At 44.9% G+C, this 21,962-nt stretch overlaps 1 protein-coding gene across 1 annotated transcript in view; it reads left to right on the top strand.

Moving 5' to 3' along the window:
• The window catches only part of LOC147697825 (organic solute transporter subunit alpha-like), an 876,545-nt gene that overhangs the window by 302,775 nt on the left and 551,808 nt on the right, over positions 1-21,962 (top strand). The window contains exons 2-3 of the mRNA XM_086934511.1: positions 17,847-17,998; positions 18,107-18,180. Of these exons, the coding sequence (XP_086790637.1) occupies positions 17,847-17,998; positions 18,107-18,180 (226 nt within the window). The remainder of the gene's footprint in view (positions 1-17,846; positions 17,999-18,106; positions 18,181-21,962) is intronic.

The following is a 21,962-nucleotide window of genomic DNA, read 5'->3' on the forward strand; positions in this document are numbered from 1 at the left end:
TTTGTTATTTGTTCAACACAACAAATATTAATAACATAACATTTCAAAAACTTCAATGTCAGTTTCTTGAAAATTTTAACATTTCCTCTGTATGTGCCCAATGCATTTCGAGCTATATGCAGCTCTTCGTCGGGGGCCTGTAAAGATGAGATATAAAATACAATACAATCACTCAATATCTTCTAGTACATGATGATCAAGTATGTTGAGGTACTCAAATGATTTATAGAGAAAGCGGTAACGCATTACCAGATGAAACCTTCACCAACACCTTAGTGCATGTGCAAAAATAACACCAAACGAAACTTACTACAGTCGCGCTCCTCACGAGCTTAATCCTTCTGTGAAAACAAAACACACAAGCAAACTAATCTATCTAACCTTGTAACGAGATATGTTTCTAAACCCAAACATAAACACACTGAGCTAAAAACTTCCTTACCTTGAACACCAACCAGTATTCAAGTAACAGTATCGTGTACCCAGCGCTTTGCTTTTCTGCCTAAAAATAACGGAGAAACCATAGCCTGTCAGTCGGGATAAATGACCCTGACGGAAAATATAAACACCGCTGCTGAAGCGCAGCACGCTCACCTTATTATTCCAACTCAGCGTTTGCAACGAACAACTCTCTATCTCGTTTGATCTAGGCCATATAACCACCACAACTAAACAATTTCTCACAGTGTCAAATCCAAGGAGACCATCCCTCTATATGCTCCCGAAGGTGCACAAGAATCTCTTAGACCCCCCCATGCGTCCCATTGTGACCGGGTGTGGCACCATTTTTGAACCACTCGGTCAGTATATTGACACATTTTTGCAACCATTCGCCCAACAATGGCCATCTTACACTAAAGACACCAATGATTTTCTTTTGACGTTAAAAAATGTCACCATGACTAGTCCCACATTATTGTGTACTATTGACGTCAAGTCATTGTACACTTCTATTCCTCACCTAGCTGGATTGGAAGCCGTGGAATGGGCTTTGCTACAACAAAATCCGGTAAGAGCTAACAAAGTGTTTATTTTAGAACTTTTACACTTTTGTTTACACCACAGTTATTTTCAATGGTCTTCTCAGTTCTTTCTCCAACAGCATGGAACATCCATGGGATTTGCCGGGGCCCCGGCATATGTCAATACTTTTATGGCGAAATTCGAGGCAGATCACATTTATAACAATAAACTATGGAATGATCACACAACCTTGTACAGGAGGTTTATTGACGACATTTTTCTGATGTGGTCAGGAACCAGACAAAGTTTGGAATTGGAGATTGAAAGGTTAAATCATTGTTCAGAGCATATTGAATTCACTTATGCTATCAGTGAAAAAGAACTCCCTTTCCTGGACGTTCTAGTTAACATTGATGACCTACAAATTCACACTACCATATACAGAAAACAGACGGATGTCAATAACTCACTACTGTATCAAAGTTTCCATACCCAACATCTTAAAGATAATCTCCCGGTATCTCAATACATGAGAATCAAGAGGATCTGTTCTCAGGAGGATGAATATAAAAAGAACCTAGACTTGCAACACCAACGCTATAAAGACAGAGGATACCCTGAGGAGGTGTTGAAGAAAGCTGAAGATCGCATTGAAACTTACAGCAGAGAAAACTTGCTGATTCAAAAACCTAAAAAACTTCAGGACAGACAGGTGTTTGTATCTAAATTTTCAACCACATCAAAAAAACTGAAAACTATAATATATAAACACTGGGAACTCTTAAAAAATGAAGTGGATTTCAACAGGATATTTAACAACAAACCCATCTTTGCCTATAAACGATCAAAAAACTTAAAAGAACTATTAATGACCCCCACCAGGGCGATTGAAGAAACAAACAGAGGCATGAAGAAATGTCAAAACTGCGTACATTGTTCTAATGTGATTGTAGGTAAATCGTTGAATCATCCGCAAACTGGCAGAGAGATAAAGTTACATTATAACGGTGACTGCAATTCAAAAAACTTGATTTATTACATCAAATGCCCTTGTGGTAAAATTTACACGGGCAAAACGGAAAGAAAACTTAAAACGAGGATCTCAGAACACAAGAGTACGATCAGAAACAAAAACACCAAAAGCAACTTAGCCAAACATTGGAATGACAATAATCACAGCATAGCCCAGACAAGGTTTTCCATCCTAGAGGTAGTTAAAACTCATGAGGGGGTTGATCTCACCAGATCCCTCCTCCAGAGAGAAATTCACTGGATCAAATTTCTAGCGTCACAAGAACCTAAGGGTCTTAATGAAAAAGTCGATTTTTCATGTTTTCTATGATTCCCCTTGACTCTGTTTCTGTATTCGAGTATGATGCCTGTAACTTGTATTGAAATATTGTATTTGTAGAGAATTTTATTCTTTCCTATGTATCATTACTGCATATTTTGTGCTTTTCCTTATATTTCTCTTCACATTTTTCTTTTCATTCACTTTTGTTGGTCTTTATTTTTGCCATTACAAGATGGCGCGGGTTAGCATTGCTAGGTTAGATTCACTAGTCCGTTTTCTATGTTGTTTGACAGATCTCCTTGTATAGAACCAGGCGAGGCGAGTTTCCTCGCATCTACTGTTCCCAAAGTGTAGCGATTGTGAGCGAGATAGAGAGTTGTTCGTTGCAAACGCTGAGTTGGAATAATAAGGTGAGCGTGCTGCGCTTCAGCAGCGGTGTTTATATTTTCCGTCAGGGTCATTTATCCCGACTGACAGGCTATGGTTTCTCCGTTATTTTTAGGCAGAAAAGCAAAGCGCTGGGTACACGATACTGTTACTTGAATACTGGTTGGTGTTCAAGGTAAGGAAGTTTTTAGCTCAGTGTGTTTATGTTTGGGTTTAGAAACATATCTCGTTACAAGGTTAGATAGATTAGTTTGCTTGTGTGTTTTGTTTTCACAGAAGGATTAAGCTCGTGAGGAGCGCGACTGTAGTAAGTTTCGTTTGGTGTTATTTTTGCACATGCACTAAGGTGTTGGTGAAGGTTTCATCTGGTAATGCGTTACCGCTTTCTCTATAAATCATTTGAGTACCTCAACATACTTGATCATCATGTACTAGAAGATATTGAGTGATTGTATTGTATTTTATATCTCATCTTTACAGGCCCCCGACGAAGAGCTGCATATAGCTCGAAATGCATTGGGCACATACAGAGGAAATGTTAAAATTTTCAAGAAACTGACATTGAAGTTTTTGAAATGTTATGTTATTAATATTTGTTGTGTTGAACAAATAACAACATTGGGTTGTGTTTAATTATAAAGCTTTGAAAATATTCAGTTGCAAAAATACTAAAACTAATTTGAAAACGCATTTAAGAGTGTCTATATATTTTCTAGCGGGTTCCGCTATACAGCAACAGTGCGCTAAGGTTAAGTGTTGCATACACTTAAGATAAGGTTGTCTGAAGTTAGGCACGTTTTAGGGCAGACGTGCTACCTCAGCCGCACGCTTTAGTTTAAACTTTATAAATAGTAATTATCAAGAGATAAGAAAGAATAAAATGTGAGTGCTCCTCTTATCATACAAATAAACATTCTGAGACAGAGGCCACCTTAATTTCTGCTTGTGTCACGAGTGGGAGCAGTGATGCTGAAACTAGACAATAATCAATTCTGCCATGCGATTGATGCGCAGCTGAGAAGAATGAATATGACTGTGGGGTGGGGTGTAATTTCCTCCAAGCGTCTGCCAGTCCTGCATCTGCTAACCAACGAGTATCCTGCTGGGAGAATGACCCAGTGAACCCTGTCCATTAGGGTGACCGGGCCAGAGAAACGTCGGGCACCAGATTGAAGTCAAATCAATCAATCAAAATTTCTTTATTCGGTTTTGAATTATACAAAAACCATAAAAGTTCATTTAAAAAAAAAATGCAATTTAAAATACAGAAACAAGTGCATTTTTACTTCCTTATAAAAGATATACAAAGACATCATTAATATTTAAAATTGCTACGCACACCAGCCCGAAGATGCAACAATAGAAGCTCAGAATGGGTAGAGCATAAAATTACATTAAAATACAGGAAAATGTCTTAAAATATATTAAATCATAATTACTTCAGTGCTCCTGTTCTAGATTTGGTCTGTGTTTTAGGCAAAGTTTAAAAAATCTAGCCACATTCTTTGCGAAACACTCTGTTTCTAGGTATAAAATTGCCAGGAAGACCGGACGGCATTGTCGCAAACCCATGATCTTTAGTATTGGTAATACCCACTGTTTTCTTGGTTCTTGATAGAAGCTACAGAACATGACTACATGAAGTGTAGACTGGGTAGAGACCTCGTCACAGGGGCATAACGATAGCAAATGTGACCAATCATTAGCTTTGGGAAATGTGATCAGGCGATGGAATGTGTTCATTCTAAATCGAGTGAGCACAAACCTATCATGTCCGTTCAGTTTAAAAGTCAAGTACGGTTGTATGGTAAGGGTGGTTTGTACTGATAGAATATGTTTTATTGATCTTTTAGATGACTTCATGGTCAATCGGAGTTCCTCCATGTGAACCAAACATAGTTTCTTAATTATTTTCCTGGGAATCTCGATTATTAATAAGGGATTATGGTAATATCTAATCAAACCTACATCGGACAGAAAGTTTTTAACATACAGGAGCCAAGCTATTTTATCCAAGTTTTCAAGAGAGAGACAATCTCTCAAAAGCTCCCTGTTAAGTACTAATTTCGAAGATGTCCAGATACAATACCATAAAAGAATAGGTTGGAGTTTCACCAGGTCTGTAATGTACGGCATGCCCAGTTCCGTGTGGCAACTGAAAGTAGAGGTGCCACGCGGAACCAATAGGAGGAACCTCAAGAAGCTGTTCTCTATCTTTTGGAGAGCATCCACTCTACCATGGCCCCACACCCCTGCCCCATACATCGCCACACTCACATATTTGGCTTGGTAAATTTGAATCATTTCTGCTGGAGGGTTTTACCAAGCCTATATGCGAAGTTAACCAATGCCATAGTGGCCCTAATAAACATGAGTTTCCTGGTCTCTATTGCCTGTCTCCAGGAGGACTTATCATCAAGTAAAATTCCCAGATAGAGGTATGCGGTGGTGGTTTCTAACCTAGTGTGTTCTATGTAAATACTCCGTATTTTCTTCTTTCTTAACCCAGAGGACATCCAAAAAGTTTTTTTAATATTAACCCTTAGGTCTAGGTAAGCTATAAAACAATGATATCTATTAATGGCACGTTGGAGTTCTAAGGGGGTTTGTGCAACGATCACGGCGTCATCCGCATAGAGTAGAGCGGGGATTGGTAGTTTTTTCACGCAGGGTAGGACCTGGCAGCGTTCTAACTTGCCTGTTCTAACCCGTTCGTATAGAGTGAAAAAAGAAAGAGAGCCATACACATCCCTGCCTTACCCCTTTCTCCACTCTAAGGGGGGTTGTGAGTTCACCTCGTGTTCCAAATCTGACTCTAGTCGAGGCGTTCGAATACAATTCTCGGAGAAAGTTGAATAGGGCAGGGTCTATTCCCAAGTCACCCAGAACGTTCCACAATTTAGAATGGTTTACGCAGTCAAAAGCTGCTGACAAGTCTACGTAAGCCATATAGAGACTCCCCCCTTTGTGTTTGTATATTTGGCCATCAGTAGGGTTAAATTAAGGGCTTGTTCCATTGTGCCCAAGCCTTTCCAGGTCGGACAGAGTGTTATTGTCCTCTGACCATTGATTTAAACGGTCAAGGATAATACGGCCCGCTACCTTACCCAAGGAGTCTAACAGGAATATTGGGCGATAACAAGATGGGCACTGGCGATCTCCTTTTTTAGGTCTCCGCCTGCGAAGGCTGCGCTTGCGCAGTCTTGCAGGGGAGATCCTATGTTTTTCAGTAAGGGGCTTAAACCCGCCCGCTTCTCCATTGGCTGGCTTCCTAAACGGAGGCCAACCATTGGAGGAGAGGGGCATCACTCCGTTTAAGCCCCGTCTTTTTGGGATTCGGGAGTTTGTTTTTTACTTTCTTTGTCTCCTCTTCCCATTGGCTGGAATTTTACCTTCCAGCCAATCAGAAGAGGCGAGAAAGAAAACCACGCCCCCCCATTTCCGAAAATCACGGGTCATTGGATGACGCAGGTAGGCTCTCCCTCCACCCATTGCCCCCTTGTTGAGTGCTTGCTCTCCTGCCCCCTCCTCGTTGGTTGTGCTTGCTCTCCTGCCCCCCCTCGTTGGTTGTGCTTGCTCTCCTGCCCCCCTCGTTTGTTGTGCTTGCTCTCCTGCCCCCCCTCGTTGGTTGTGCTTGCTCTCCTGCCCCCCTCGTTTGTTGTGCTTGCTCTCCTGCCCCCCTCGTTGGTTGTGCTTGCTCTCCTGATCCCCCCTCGTTAGTTGTGCTTGCTCTCCTGACCCCCCTTCATTGGTTGTGCTTGCTCTCCTGCCCCCCTCATTTGTTGTGCTTGCTCTCCTGCCCCCCTCGATGGTTGTGCTTGCTCTCCTGCCCCCCCTCATTACTTGTGCTTGCTCTCCTGCCCCCCCTTGTTGGTTGTGGTTGCTCTCCTGACCCCCCCTCATTTGTTGTGCTTGCTCTCCTGCCCCCCCCCCTCGTTGGTTGTGCTTGCTCTCCTGACCCCCCCTCGTTGGTTGTGCTTGCTCTCCTGACCCTCCTCGTTGGTTGTGCTTGCTCTCCTGACCCCCCTCTTGTTGGTTGTGATTGCTCTCCTGACCCCCCTTGTTTGTTGTGCTTGCTCTCCTGCCCCTCCTCCTTGGTTGTGCTTGCTCTCCTGACCCCCTCTCGTTGGTTGTGCTTGCTCTCCTTCCCCCCTCGTTGGTTGTGCTTGCTCTCCTGCCCCCCCTTGTTGGTTGTGCTTGCTCTCCTGCCCCCCTCGTAGGTTGTGCTTGCAGTGCCCCCCCCCCTTGTTGGTTGTGCTTGCTCTCCTGCCCCCCCCCATTGGTTGTGATTGCTCTCCTGCCCCCCCCTCGTTGGTTGTGCTTGCTCTCCTGCCCCCCCCCCACCCTTGTTGGTTGTGCTTGCTCTCCTTCCCCCCCACCCTTGTTGGTTGTGCTTGCTCTCCTGCCCCCCCTCGTTGGTTGTGCTTGCTCTCCTGACCCCCCCCCCTCGCTGGTTGTGCTTGCTCTCCTGACCCCCCCCCCTCGTTAGTTGTGCTTGCTCTCCTGACCCCCCCCCCTCGTTGGTTGTGCTTGCTCTCCTGCCACCCCCCCCTCGTTGGTTGTGCTTGCTCTCCTGACCCCCCTCGTTGGACCCTGCTCATTGGTTCCTATTGTAGGGGAGGACGACTCTTTTGATGCTAAACAATGCTTTTTGACTGCACACTAGTATTTTGTAAATAGTGAGAAACTTGTGCTGCCTTATTTATTAAAACGAATTGGGCTGCCTGTCATTGCAATCAGGGATAAAGAGACAGAGGTGTGAGTGACAAAGAGAGAGAGAAAGAGTGTGAGAAAGTGTGTGAGACAGCTTTATAGGGGATGGTGGTGGTTAGCACCAACAGTTTTTAAATTAAAAGCAAACTTCGAAAGTGGGCCTTTCTTTAAAGCCCTTGTGTTTCAAAGGAAAGAAAATGATTTCTTTCTCAACAATATGTGCAACAACCCTTATGTTCATTCAAGTCGGTGATGCTTTCACGCTTTACTGCAAAATGCATGGTATGTGGACTCCTATTTCCTGAGAGTGATTTCTTTTCCCAGATGATGTGTTTCTGCAGTTTTGTTTTTCGTTTAACATATGAATCTTGTACAGCACATACTGCAAACTGCCGACCTTTAGGTTTCAGAGTGAGTTCCAGAGGTGGCTGAGTGGTAATGATAACATGCCTGAGAGCTCTGTAGTTGGATGAGGTAAGGCAGTGCGAGTGTCTATTAGCGAAAGTCACCGTGCCATAAAGATTCTCAATAGTGCCCATTCAATCCTTGGCCTCTTTGCAGAGCATACAGAGTTATTTTCAGGTGTACCTATTGTAATTACTTTTCTATGGGAAACTTTGTGAAGGAGCTGCACAACTTTTAAAATATGGAAAGTGCCCTAGGAACATTTGTCTAACTCTCCCTAGCCGCCCCCGCGCGCCCCCACACACACACTCACACTCACACTGTGTGGGAAGCTGGCCTGCTGGCTGCAATCTGGCTTTGACACTCTCTATACAGAAGTGAGTGGTGCCAGTGGGGAGAAGTGGGAAATGACCTTTAGAAGGAAGCGGGCATTGCGAACTGGGAGGGAATTAGTTGCAGCCTCCTAACAAACATTTTTGGCAACTGTATTTTTTTTTGTATACAAATTAAGCCCAGTTTGGTGCTGTGGGTTTTGATAGGGTCGAGCGGGACCTGGTTAGGGGTGCTGTGCTCTGTTATCACAAGGTGGCCACTGTCCTTTTGCGGAGCACAGTGGAGTGTAGGCTGGGGTCGCCAGCTGTCCCCAGCTGTCTCTCAGAGTTGATTGACTCGAGGACGCTAGCCCGTAATCTGACGTGTGTGGCTCTGTGTGAGTGTGTGGTTCTGTCTGTGTGTGGTTCTGTCTGTGTAGGGCTCTGTCTTCGTAAATGTAAATGTAAAGGAATTTATATAGCGCAAATCACCGAGCGGTTTCTAAGCGATTGCTTAGGAAACCCGTCCTGGTATTCCCCTGTGAGATAACCCCGGCAGGGTATCCACAAGGTGAAAGCCAGGCATCCCGCCGCGAGGGGCCGTTGTGGAGATTAAGCAAGCTATTGCCCAGAGTCACAGAGTGTGAACCCGTGAATCAAGTAGGCACCGGAGCGAGAATTGTCGAGTCCATGGACATTTTAGGACTCAAGACCCCGCCGAGCCAGGAATTGAACCCTGGTCCCGGGCTGACCTCTGCTGCCAGGTCTGCCTCCTCTAACCAGAGAGCCACACTTCTCCACTGTGTGTAGGGCTCTGTCTGTGTGTGTGGCTCTGTGTGTGTGTGGGTGCATGTGGCTCTGTGTGTTGCTCTGTGTGTGTGTGTGGGTGCAAATGCAATAGGTCTCGCATTTGCGAGAGATTAAGCTATTGGCATTGTAAATGACAATGACATTTATTTATATGTTTTCAAAACCAACACATAAATAAAAATGTTGTCATTTACAATGCCAATAGCTCTAACTTTTGCAAAGGCGAGACCGTTCCATTGTAAATGCTTGTTAAATATTGGCACCAGAATAGATTTAGACCATGAATCGATGAGGCCCACTGCGCAAGATGCTTCCAGGACCTTTGTAAGAATTGGAATCCAAAGGTCCATGTTGAACTTAAAAAGATCGACAGGGACCCCATCGGGGCTTGGCGGCTTGCCCCCTTTACTGGCCTTTAAGGCTCTCTCTACTTCCAGCAATGTAATATCAAGAGTAATGGGGAAAGGTGTGGGATAGGGATATGGGATTGCCCTGTCTTTATCTCCTAACGGAATTACATCCTTATCATTTATTCCAAATATTTGGGCGAAGTGATCAACCCATAGAGATTCATCTATGGCTACTTCTATCTTGGGAAGTTCCCTGTCTTCAGATAAAAAAGGGGATTTAATAATGTCCCAAAAAGCAGCACTATCTTTTTCTGTGCAGCTTTTTTGTAATAGTTCCCAAGCCTCATTTTTTAGTTCAATTTTCATTGCTTTTATTGCGTTTTTATACGCTTTTCTAAGAGATGCTATTTCTTTTTTATCCCTTACTGCTTTATGTAGGGAAAGTTTTAAAGCAGAGTATGCCTTAGTGCAATTTCTATTGAACCCACCCTTGTATTTTGGAATATTTTTCTGTTGTATAGTCAGAGCATCTTTTATTACTCCTGTTATGACCTCAAAATTAGATAAGATCTCTTGATGTGAGGAAGAGTTATCCAGACAGATCTTTATTGCTTTAAGGGAGTTTTTTACCACCATCGTTGTTATCCCTGATGGATCAATTTTAGCCCATTTGAGCGAATATCCGTTTAGCTTATCTACGGCCAAGTTATCTTGTCGGAGTATTCTATACCGGTCACCCCTACTTTGTAAACTAGGATTGCATAATGTGACACTAATTGGATAGTGGTCGCTGGTAGCGTTAGCATGAGTTTTAAAATTAAGAATGTGGGACGCAGCATTTCTTGATATAAAAATGAAATCTATTGTAGTACTAGCTCCCCTACCATTAAAAGCCGGTGTCAACGGGACCTGAGGTATCACTAAGTCGATAGCCATTGTAAGTTCCAATAAAAATAACGTTTCATTTAAGCAATTCCCAGTTATTGTGTGTGGGAAATGTGTTAAGTTGTTCCCGTTCTCATCTATCAAACCGCAGGTAGGATCATTATTATACCCACACGACGATATATTGAAATTACCGCCCCATATTATTGTAACATTTTTGGTATTCTTATATTTAAAATCAATCAAGATGGAGCGGATCTTTTTTAATACGGAAATAAACTGAGAATTATGTAAGTTATTGTAAAAATTAACCAAAAGATAGATGTCGTGTTTGGTCGCACCAAAAGTGATTATTTGGTCATTTGGGGGAACTATTTCTTTTAAATCTAGGAGGTTTGATATAAACATTACTAGACCTCCTTTGCCTCTCCCTGATGCTGAGGGAAAGGCAGGAGAGAAGTAGGACTTATAACCCTCCAGATACATGGCAGAAGTGGTCCAGGTCTCCTGTAAACAAAGGACCTTAAATTTAGTGGCGAGTCTGAGCCATGCATCGTTAACCAGGTTGGATCGCAGATCTGCTACATTCCAATAAACGATGCACAGCCCAGATCTGTCTGTTTGTGCTTTTACAGCTAAACCATGGTTAGTAGTGTCTCCAGGAATGTTATTAATTAGACAACTCTATCTCTGCCCCCGCAAGTACCCTATTTTGGTGATCTTTGTCGTGCGGGATAGAAACTATGCTTTCCTCCAGACAGCAATGGTAAGTATCCCGAGATTCGGAGCCAATTGACGCCGTTGGTAATTGCAAGTGATCGTTTTGGAAAGGAATCATAGGGGAGAAGCAAGGTTCACTCAGTAGATTGTGTTTCACTTGTAGGGCGGGTTTTGTTTTCACCAGTCAATCTAATTCCTCCAATCCAGATAGTGCGTTATAACTGTTCATTGTATCAAAGTCCTTGAGTGGATTCATTTGTATAGGTGTTGATATTAAAACTAGGGCTCTTGTCCCTCTCAACCCTAATACGAGAGGGGTAGAAAAAACCAAGCAGGAGGACGTTGATCTCTCCTATTGCTAGCAAATTCTTGGTTTCCATCAAGAGTATATTTTTCACTTGTGCTGGAGTTTTAAATGTGAGGACTATACAATCTCCGGGGAAAATTTTGCCACTGGATCCAACCCACTGTACCCTTCTTGCCATCTTGAACTCATTGAAGAGTTGGCGGGTTTGTCCCGTCCTCTCACCCAACCAGTGAAGGGATTTATTTCTTAATGAATCCCAGTTCTCTTTTTCCACCGGACCTTTTTTTTGGGACATTTGACAAAATTACCACATATGGAGTCGCCTCCGGGGGTAAGTGTAGGTGCTGATCTATTAGGGGTTTGTCTGAGTGGGAGCCTAAGGAAGTAGACCCTGGGTTTGGGTTGCCCTGTGGTTAATATATGGAGGGATTAAATCTATTAGGGTTTCCCACAGTTCTAGTATCCCTATAGCCGTTCCCTGGGTCTATGGAGGTTGAAGTTTTACATATTCTCATCTGTGGGTGGGGATCATTGCCCATTTTATTTAAGCTATTTAAAGAGTTAGGCAACCTCACCTCACTAATTTTCCTAGGGTTTGTATCCGTGTTATGTAAGTGCTTCGATGATAAGTTGTTATCTGCGGTCACCAAGCATAGGTCGGAAGATATCGAGTCTCTATCACTAACTTGTGGAAAACTTCTTGGGATAGATTTTTCAATGAGAGTTAATCTCTCTCCCAGTTGATCTAATCTGACTCTCAAGTACAGGTCCAGTCTTTCTACCAAAGTCACTAAATTCCTTAATTTGGCGGAGTAAGCATCGCTTTTACTTTTAACATCTTCCTTCCCTTTGTGAGAGCCTTTTCTAGTCCCCACTTTTTCCCTTGTATGCCCTGTTTTGTTTTTATAAGCGAGGCGGGCTTCAGTGTTTTTTTTATACCTTCGCCCGAATGCTGTTCACCCATTTTTTTCTCCCCTGGGACCGGATTCTTTTGCTTTTTTTGGGGAGGTTGCATCGAAGACTCAGTCACTCGATACGATCTCCTCAGATAGATACTGAATACACCCATTTATGGGTGGCTTTAACTTTGGGCTAGGGCCCAGGGCATTAGATACCTTGGGTTGTTCAAGCGCTGAGACAGGGCCCAATGTGCCTGCCTCCAATGATTCCTCCACAGATGTTATCTGTTTGTCCAATGCACCCATATCCCCTATAAGATAGCTTAATAGAGTTTGTTGGGTGTCGCTTGGTGCTTGTGTTACACCTCCTGTCTTAGGGATAAGCATCTTCCTTTTGCCCATAACTGCAATAAAGACCATTCAATAAACGTGTACAGTTATCGATGGACTAATGTAATTTCATGCAGATTCTTTGAAGCCTACTGTGGTAACCCGTTAGACCAACCCACAGGACATTTCTAATAGTTAGCAGAAATCGCGATTGAAAGCTGAGGTGTACTACACACTCAGTATATGCTCAACATAATTCTATAAATGGGCACAGATTCAAATATGTCCATAAGTCTTACTGTCAGTGCTCTTTTGCGGGTAATCTCTCACGGGCTTAGAGAATGGGCCCAGCTGAGCCTCATCCGGGCACAGAAGGGCAAGGACGGGCTTCGCCCGGGCGCGGGAGCCCCCGCTGTTCTTTATGCTCCTGGGGTAAGGTGGGCCTACTCCTCTCCTCTCGCGAGACCGCGCTGCCCTCTGGGTGTTGTGGTCCGGGCAGCGCGCGGTCCGCGGTTGAGGAGGAGACGGGTGGGCAAAACGGCAAAGATGAGGCACCAAAGATCCCCTGTGGGCTCTGCACACAATCGGCAACGAAAAGGTAGGCCAAATGAAGAAGGGCGTACCTCGCCTTGGGAGCCCCCGCTGTTCTTTATGCTCCCGGGGGCAGGTAGGCCTGCTCCTCTCCTCTCGCGAGACCGTGCTGCCCTCTGGGTGTTGTGGTCCGGGCAGCACGCGGTCCGTGGTTGAGGAGGAGACGGGTGGGCAAAACGGCAAAGATGAGGCACCAAAGATCCCCCTTGGGCTCTGCACACAATCGGCAACGAAAAGGTAGGCCAAATGAAGGGCATCCCATGCCGCGGGAGCCTCTCTGTTCTTTATGCTACCGGGGTCAGGTGGGCCTGCTCCTCTCCTCTCGCGAGCCCGCGCTGCCCTCCGGGTGTTGTGGTCCGGGCAGCAAGCGGTCCATGGTTGAGGAGGAGACGGGTGGGAAAAACGGCAAAGATGAGGCACCAAAGATCCCCCATGGGCTCTGCACACAATCGGCAACGAAAAGGTAGGCCAAATGAAGAAGGGTGTCCCGCGGCGCGGGAGCCCCCGCTGTTCTTTATGCTCCCGGGGTCAGGTGGGCCTGCTCCTCTCCTCTCGCGAGACCGCACTGCCCTCTGGGTGATGTGGTCCGGGCAGCGCGCGGTCTGCGGTTGAGTAGGAGACGGGTCGGCAAAACGGCAAAGATGAGGCGCCAAAGATCCCCGTGGGCTCTGCATACAATCGGCAACAATAAGGTAGGCCAAATGAAGAAGGGTAGATTGAAGTCGCCCCCTATCACTATTTTTTCAACGAGCGTCGTTAGTATATTGCCGATTGCTTGCTTTAAAAAGGGCTCCTGATGGTCTTTGGGGGCAGAGAGGCATTCTATTGTGAATATGTAAGGATATCCACAGTGAAAGCATGCGGCCTGTGATTTCAGAGTGGGTTTGTAGGACTTGTCCTTGGAAGTGTGTGGCAACTAATACAGCGATGCCTGCATTCTTCCCCGGGCCTGCTGACCAATACTGTTGGTCGCTTTTATCTATATGGTCCTATCCGAATAAAGTAATTTGAACTTTGAATACTGTTGGTCGAACCATTTAGATCGCATCCTGCCCCAATATTTTTTGAGAAAGTAAGACTCTTGTAGGAGGCATATATTGCAGCGCGCCGTCCTAAGCTGTTCCAATAATGCTATTTTTTTGGTTGGTAAGTTCAGACCCCTCACGTTCAGACTAATTATCGCACCATACAGTGCCAGGGTTGATTGTCACTGTTCAGGTCCCGATTGTGACGGGTTGTAGCTTTTACCTAACAGGCGGGTCGTAGCGTGACAGTGTGGCTGATTAGTGTGCATTGTAACATGTATTAACTGTATAAACATTAAAACAAAATAAACATCAGCACCAAGTGGTGCAGAACTTGCCATTCCGTAGTAGGGGTCTATGTCATCGGCCACTAGTGCCAGTGTCCCAACGTGTGTAGAAAGTGCAGATGCATGTGTTCGCATTCAACTAATTGATTCCATCAGTTAGTTGAATGCGGACCCGAGGGTGCCTCCCCCGATACTGACCAGGCAGGTCCAGCAGAGCGACATTTCTCCATTTCTATAATCTTCAAACGTCTAAGTCAGTCATCGAGTTGTGGCTGTTGGGTCTTTGTTCTTGGTGTTGATTTAGTACTAATCATTCAGCTGTACATTCTGGGGATTGCTTCTGGTCTGTAAGTTGTAGCATTGCTGACCATTCCAAGAAGCTCTCTGTTTTGGTCAGTTTGCTCCCTTGTTGTTGTGACCTATTTCTAGAGTTTCATCTTTTGTGTGACTCCTGTGGAGCCACCCGGGAACCAGCCCACTGCGACGGGGACTCTTGTTCCAGTTCTAATCCCAGTATCTCTGCTGCCTCAGGTGGTGTGCAGACTGTGTATGTCTGCTCGTTCCAGGCAAAACCGAATTGGAAGGGGTGTCTCTATTCGTATTACACCCCTGTGTCCCTCAGAAAATCTGTGATGGGCCACATGTAACGTCTTTGTTGTAGGGTTATGATGGATAGATTCTGAAATAGGTGGACTTTGTTCCCTTCAAAGGCGATGTAAGATTGATATGTGTTGCAGATATAATGAGCTCTTTTCGCCTATAGTTGTGGAGGCACTTAAGGATATCCTGTGGGGGGCCAGGTGCGGATGAGGGGCGGCCAGCTCTATGTGTGCAGTCCAGTGGGAGGTCCTTCCCCTCCAGTTCTGGAACAATGTGGCGGAAGAGTCGTAGGATGTAGTCCTCTAGGTGGCCAGCATCAGCCTGCAATGGAACGCCCTTGAAGGAGATGTTAGACCTGCGAGATCTGTTTTCCAGGTCTTCCAGGAGATAGTTGAGCTCAGAGTTGCAGTCTTTGAGCTCTAGGATCTCTCTACGGCACTACTCCAATTCTTCTTCTCATGCACCCCATGACTGCTCCACTGAATCTACTCTTTTCTCCAGCTTGCTCATGTTGTGGTGCAGTCCTTTTACTTCTTTCAACACCTCCGATTTCAAGGCTGTTATGTCATCCTTCATCGAGCTGAAGAGGGCTTCTATGAATCCGTGCATGACAGGGGCCTCATCATTCTCATCTTGCGTTTCTATTGGGCCGACGTGGCTCGGTATGTTGCTCCCGGGGCCTCTCTGTCCGCTTGGTGGAGCCTTTGGTGTGGAGTTCATTAATGGTGTCATCCTTTTTGGGTCTGGTGCTCGTCATTGTGCTCACACCCAGTATCTCATCACAGATTTGAGCCAAATCATAGGCGTATCTTCTAGGGGTCGGGCTGTAAAGTTTGGTCCCCCTCCAAAATGGCCCCAGCCTTGGGCAGTGTGGCACTCTCCTCCAGCTCTCAATGGTTAGTGTGCCGGCCGGGCCCTAGTAACCACAACAAAGAAGGGAGAGCAGTTTCCGGTTTAGATCCTTTATTCTGTGTCTTGTGGGTATTCAGAGGCTTTTGACAGTGGGGCAGCATTGGCCGAGATTGGGCTGTATATGGTAAATGCAGGGGCTGCTACTGTGGCTGCAAGGTTAGATGCTTAAGCTGGTCTCCCCCTTGTTGTAGCGGTCCTGGTTGGTGTGCCCGGCCAGAATCATTCAGTGTCAATGTGTTGCCCGGCAATCCCTGGCTTCAAGTTAATGGCTAGATAGGACTCCTTTCTGTAGCTGCTGAAGGGCCAAGGTCCACTGCTGTATAGACGTTTTCTTGGTTTCAGGCTACTCAGGTACGCACTCAGCAGAGATTGCCTAGTGAAGGGCTGTACGGGTTCGTCTTCTCAGGGCCTTGTATTCAGCGACCTCCACTGGAAACTGCATGTGGAGGTGCAGGCCACGGGTGATGATCTTCTAAGGTGCAGCTCCGAAGGAGGGGAAACGGAGCCCGGTCCACCGTTCCTCTGCGAGGCTGACAACCCCGCCCCTTTCAATTAGCATGTCCCGCACCTACCGGCATTCACTGTCTCTCTGTTAGGGCTCCGGATGGCCCATAGCTTCCCAGCTCCCCACTCTGCATCCTCAGCTTCAAGGAGGGCCACTCCTGGGTTGTTAGCTCCCAGTCAATGCAGGCACTGGACGGCCGCCGGTTGTTCCCTTCAACCTGCTCTCTTCTATGTTTGAGGCCCGTTTGGCTTACCAGGCCTCTTGCTGTGCCTTCCTATGTCCATCCTTGTGCGGCTGTGACCCCTCATGGCTCCATGACTCTAAACCCACTTCACCGCGCACTCGGCCTCAGCGACGGCCATCTCCGCCATCTGCTCTGTCCGGAATTCGAGCGATCACGGGGTGGCAGCCTCTGTTTGCTTGTCGCACTGCCTCTGGCCTCTCGCCGTGCCTCCGGGTGATTCTCTCCTTGCAACTGTGTTCCCTGGCAGCTCCGGGACACCAGGCCAGCTGCTCCGCTCATTTGGCCTCAGCGAAGCCCGCTCTCCGCCATCTTGCTTCCGATCAATCCTGACTTCAGGCAGTCACCAGGGCAGCTTTCACATATTATTTGCAATCTGATCGCAGTCTCCAGGCAGCCCAGTGCTTCTCAAGCCGATTGTCGGTGTCCCAGGAAGGTTAGTCCTCCAGGACCCGCTTGCTAGAGATTCAGCTTGGCAGAGCAGTGCAGAAGCGCGACTGCTCGAGCGCCATTTTGGACACTCCCCTCCTGGTTTATTTTAGTGTCTGAACTTGACCAATAGCTGACTGACATGCCCACTGAGCATGTGTATGGAGTTTCAGATCAATATGTCCTCCATCCTAACGTGAGCAGTATACATGTCAGTTCTCGTAAATAAGTTGAGGGCTTGAACTCATTTCAGACCATCAGCTAACGCACAACAGTAGCAGCTGATAAAATGGAGGACAGTTGGTGGTTGTCACTTAGTCCAAGGCCTCCTTCTTAGTTTAAATGGAGTGCAGTTTATATAATTGATTGTTATTGGTCTAAATAGAAAAAATCTGTGACAATGTTACCAATATAAGTAGCCATTTTGCCAAATTCCAAACAGCACTTAGCTGCTGACACCAGGTCATAATGCAAAATGAAACTTCCCTATCTCTCAGAAAATCATGGACTCACGGCTAAATGAAATGCAGGGGATGGGAGGGGGGGGGGGTCAGGGGCACATTTAAGGGCCCCCTAAAGTAGAGGCTCTTATACACTGAATGGGTTGCAAGAGCCTGCGTTACGCTTCTGTGCTGACATTGTGCATGGGTACCACTACATTTAAATTTTACTGCAAAGCTATGTTCAATTATTTGCCATTGTGCAAAGTGAGTAAAAGATTAAAAGGACCAGGTAATAATTGTAAATATTAGAAGAGAACTCTTGATATTATGAGTTTGCTGAATGTGGCTTTGTAATTTATCATTAAATCAGACGTTTTGTGGCTCTAGTTGACTTTATTTTGTTAAACATTGACCAAAATATGTTTTTTATTCTTTTCAGATTTGGACCTAACAGGCATATTTTTGTTTGCCATCTTGACTCTAATGACACTAGTTGCAAATTTAGTATTTGTGGAAGAAGTTCATTATATCTACAAAAAAATCCCGTCCTCCAAAAGATCACTCTTTGTTTGGGTCAATGCAGCAGCCCCAGTAAGTGCATAGAAACTAGAAAATTAAATTTAACTATGTGGCCTCTATTTTAGCTTTATGAAGCATATATTGACCAATTTTTCTTTTGCCCTGAAAATCTTTTCCTAGGTGATTGCGGTCACATCATGCATCGGGATGTGGATTCCTCGAGCGGCCATGTTTACTGATTTTACTGCAGCAGTGTATGTATATCTTACTTTTAACTTGTGTATATATATATATATTCACAGAAAAAACCATAGGTTATAGTGGATATATAGTTAGGAATTTGCATTTACAAAACCTTGAAAATTCAATGAAAAAACCATAGGTTATAGGCCATATATAGTTAGGAATTAGCATTTACAAAACCTTATTTTACTCGCATAAAACCATTGAAATTCCATATATAGTTAGCTAACTATAAGCGCTAACTATATATCGCGCACCCGCAATCCACTGCTGATGATGTCACATATTACATCATTCATGACATGGTCAGTGACATCACTGATGACATCACTGATCAAAACAACCAGTGATTGTATGTGTCTGTAAAGTTTAAATATGTTTCACATATTGAAGAATGAGTGGATGTATAAGTGTCTGGATGAAGAATTTAGTAGGTGCATGACTGACTGTATGAGTGAGTGATTAAATGTGTCTCACTGAGTACATGGGTTAGTGACTAAACTGTCTTAATTCGTGCATCAGTATGTTTGTTGTTGTGTAAGCTGCTGCATGTGTTGATCAGTAGCTATAAGAGTGGCCATATAGGTTATTGATTGGTTGCCCAAATATTTGAATGGGAGGCTGAGTGTGTGTGTGGGTGGCTGGGAGGTGCGTGACTCTGTGCATAGATGTGTAAGCAGTTGATTCACTAGGAGTATGAGTTCAAGAGTGCATGTGGAAACAGCTATATGGGCGGTTGACTGTGCATGGGTGTGTTGGTGAGTGAATGGATTTCTCATTGCTACATGTGCAAGTAAGTACGTATGTAAAACACAATACATGTGAGAGTTGAGATATATAAATAACTGAACATAAGAGCCAGTGAATGTGTGAGTGGCTGTATCGATCACTGTGAGCTTGTATCAGGGATTATATAAGAGAGTAAATATGTGTTATTATATGTTTGAATAAGTAAGATGTGTATAACTGTATAGTTGAGGAAATGGAGGTGTGATTGATTCTTTGCATGACTGACTAGGTGTGTGAGTAACTCCATGGATGAGTGACAGTCTGTGAGTGTCTGTTTATACTGAGTGTATGTAAGGTTATATTAGAGTCTGAAGAGGTTCATTGTATTATCACATGAGTGATGTGATCAGTGATGACAAATGAGATGTCATCAGTGATGTCATTTGAATTGTCATCAGTGATGTCATCAGTGATGTCATTTGAGATGTCATCATTGATATCATTTGAGTTGTCATCAGTGATGTCATTTGAGATGTCATCAGTGATGTCATCAGTGATGTCACTGACCATGTCATGAATGATGTAATATGTGACATCATCAGCAGTGGATTGCGGGTGCGCGATATATAGTTAGCGCTTATAGTTAGCTAACTATATATGGAATTTCAATGGTTTTATGCGAGTAAAATAAGGTTTTGTAAATGCTAATTCCTAACTATATATGGCCTATAACCTATGGTTTTTTCATTGAATTTTCAAGGTTTTGTAAATGCAAATTCCTAACTATATATCCACTATAACCTATGGTTTTTTCTGTGAATTTCATTGGTTTTTTAATAGCAAATATGAAAAGCTTTAAAATGTCAAGTACGTGATAGATAAAAACATTTTCGTATTTATGCACGCTGATGTGCTTTGAACGCTGCCCCCCCCCCCTCCCCTCTTTTGCCTTAGTAGTACTCTCTCTTTGCAGATACAGAAGGGTAGTTAACGCAGGCCTTTACCCCCGTTGTAATCCGTCGTACCTCCTTGTCTCTCCATTTGATTGATTGTTGTCCAAGCATTTACTGTTTTAGAATTGGTTCTCTTTGGATCATTCTCTATTTACAAACAAGCACAAAGTCGCAATACTCTGTTTAGTCTTTGCAGATAGTGAAAAATCGTGTAAAAAAATAAAAGTAATCGAGCAAAATCAGTAGGCCACTAATTGGATCTCTTTTTGACCTCGCTAAAATAGAAATATTAGGAACAACCCTTCTTGAGAAATACGAAAATAGTGAGATGAACTGAGCTCCACACCATGAGGGCTGCAAGACAGCTCGGCTCCATCACCCATCCCGCACAAAATAATGACAAACCCTATGCAAATATTAAAAATATAGACAACACACCAGCAAAGAAACAGGGTAAAACATTTTATTAAAAAACTATTTACATAACGTTGGTTTATAAGATGATGTCAGTAGTGGACCGATGTGTGAATAGATCGAAAACAGCACAAGGCTCCAAGATCCGGATAGCAAGCTCCTGGATGTTGGGTGCCATAGTTTAGAGTTCTGAATTTCAGCCTTTTTCAATGCCTGTGCTTTGTTGAATCAAAATGGCGGCTTGACACAAAGCTGACTCAAGCGTTGTTACTGATGCTATGCAGACCAAAACTGGTTTTCAGTTTGTACATTTTTCTAGATTTTTCAATCCAAGTTTGGTTGACTTTGTAGAACGATGGCTTCAGATTTTCAACATACGGTGTGGTGGCGCTGACTGGGAGGGGGCGCTTCGCTCCTGCCCCCTCCCCAAGTAAGATTTTCATACGTGAAAGTACGTTAATGGTTTTGGTCCCTGAGATGCTTCGATGTCACTACCATTCTCAAATAGCATAAGTTCTGGATGTTGGGTGCCATAGTTAAGAGTTCTGAGCAGCGCTTGTAACACTGTCTGAAGCTTATTTCCACCTACTGCAGCTTCACTATTCTCAAAGTAAGTGAGTGTCGTTTGTGGACCTGACTGCATTAGAAAACAATGTGATATGTTACCTTCCTAAACAGCTTGACGGAGGCCCCTGAGGGGCGCTGTGATGGCCATGGACTCGGAGAAGACGCTTGGCTCCGACACCCTCCCCAAGTCTTATAGCACTGGTGTAGCCTGAGATCGCCCCCGACATAGGCGGCCGGCTCCCGGGGTCCGGCGGTACTTTTTGCCTTTTGATGACTCTTCAATTCTGGACCTTGTCCCACAATCCGTTTGACCTGAAGACAAGCTGTAGTGAGGCGCCCCTTTATCGTTTTAGTTGCCATTCCGCCCGCTTTTGCTACACTGTGCCTCTTCCGCCATTCAGCTGTTTTCCGCCCGCTCTTGCGACTACAGCGTCTCGCTCACCATGTAGTTGAGATGCGCCCGCTCTTGCGGTGCAGCGATAGGCGGCTGCCACAGGACTCTCAAAATGGCGGCCGGCTCTTCGGTTTTGGGCCTGGTCCACTAAAATGGCCCTGGGACACCTTGGAACTCGGACGCTTGTCTGCTAGGGCTTGGGTCCCATTCTCGAAAAGCGTCCCCTCAGCCGTGAAGATTCTACAAAAGTCTTGGGGGCCTCCGACTCCCGCAGGCTTCTGGTGGGGAGCGGCTGCCATGATTGCTCGTGGAATGGCCACGACGGAGCTACGAGATGGTAGTGGTCTCATGCTGACGCCAGCTTTAGTCTGAAACATCCAGAAACACTGTAGACTACCAATTCGATCAGTTCCGGTAGCGCCCCAACATGACCCGGAAGAGAAGAACTTGCCCTCCCCTCTTTGACTGATGGTTCTTGTTGCCTGTCCCCTCTGTTGTCATTTAACAGAACTTTTTGGACTGCTGAAAGGGGTTGTGTTCTGAACGCTGGTTGGTGGAGACATTTAGACTATATTCTTGACCTACGTTGTCGCGTAATGCGTTTTATGACACGCCGCGTTAGCGCACCCGGAAGTGATCCGAGGCGCGGCGCGCAGCGCGTAACGTAAGCATAACAGGTCATGTGACTTGTTAATAAAACTTTTCATTGGTTCATTTTACTTTTGTTAATTTAATG

The sequence above is a fragment of the Lissotriton vulgaris genome, chromosome 8 (genome assembly GCF_964263255.1).
Source record: "Lissotriton vulgaris chromosome 8, aLisVul1.2, whole genome shotgun sequence".
NCBI lineage: Eukaryota > Metazoa > Chordata > Amphibia > Caudata > Salamandridae > Lissotriton > Lissotriton vulgaris.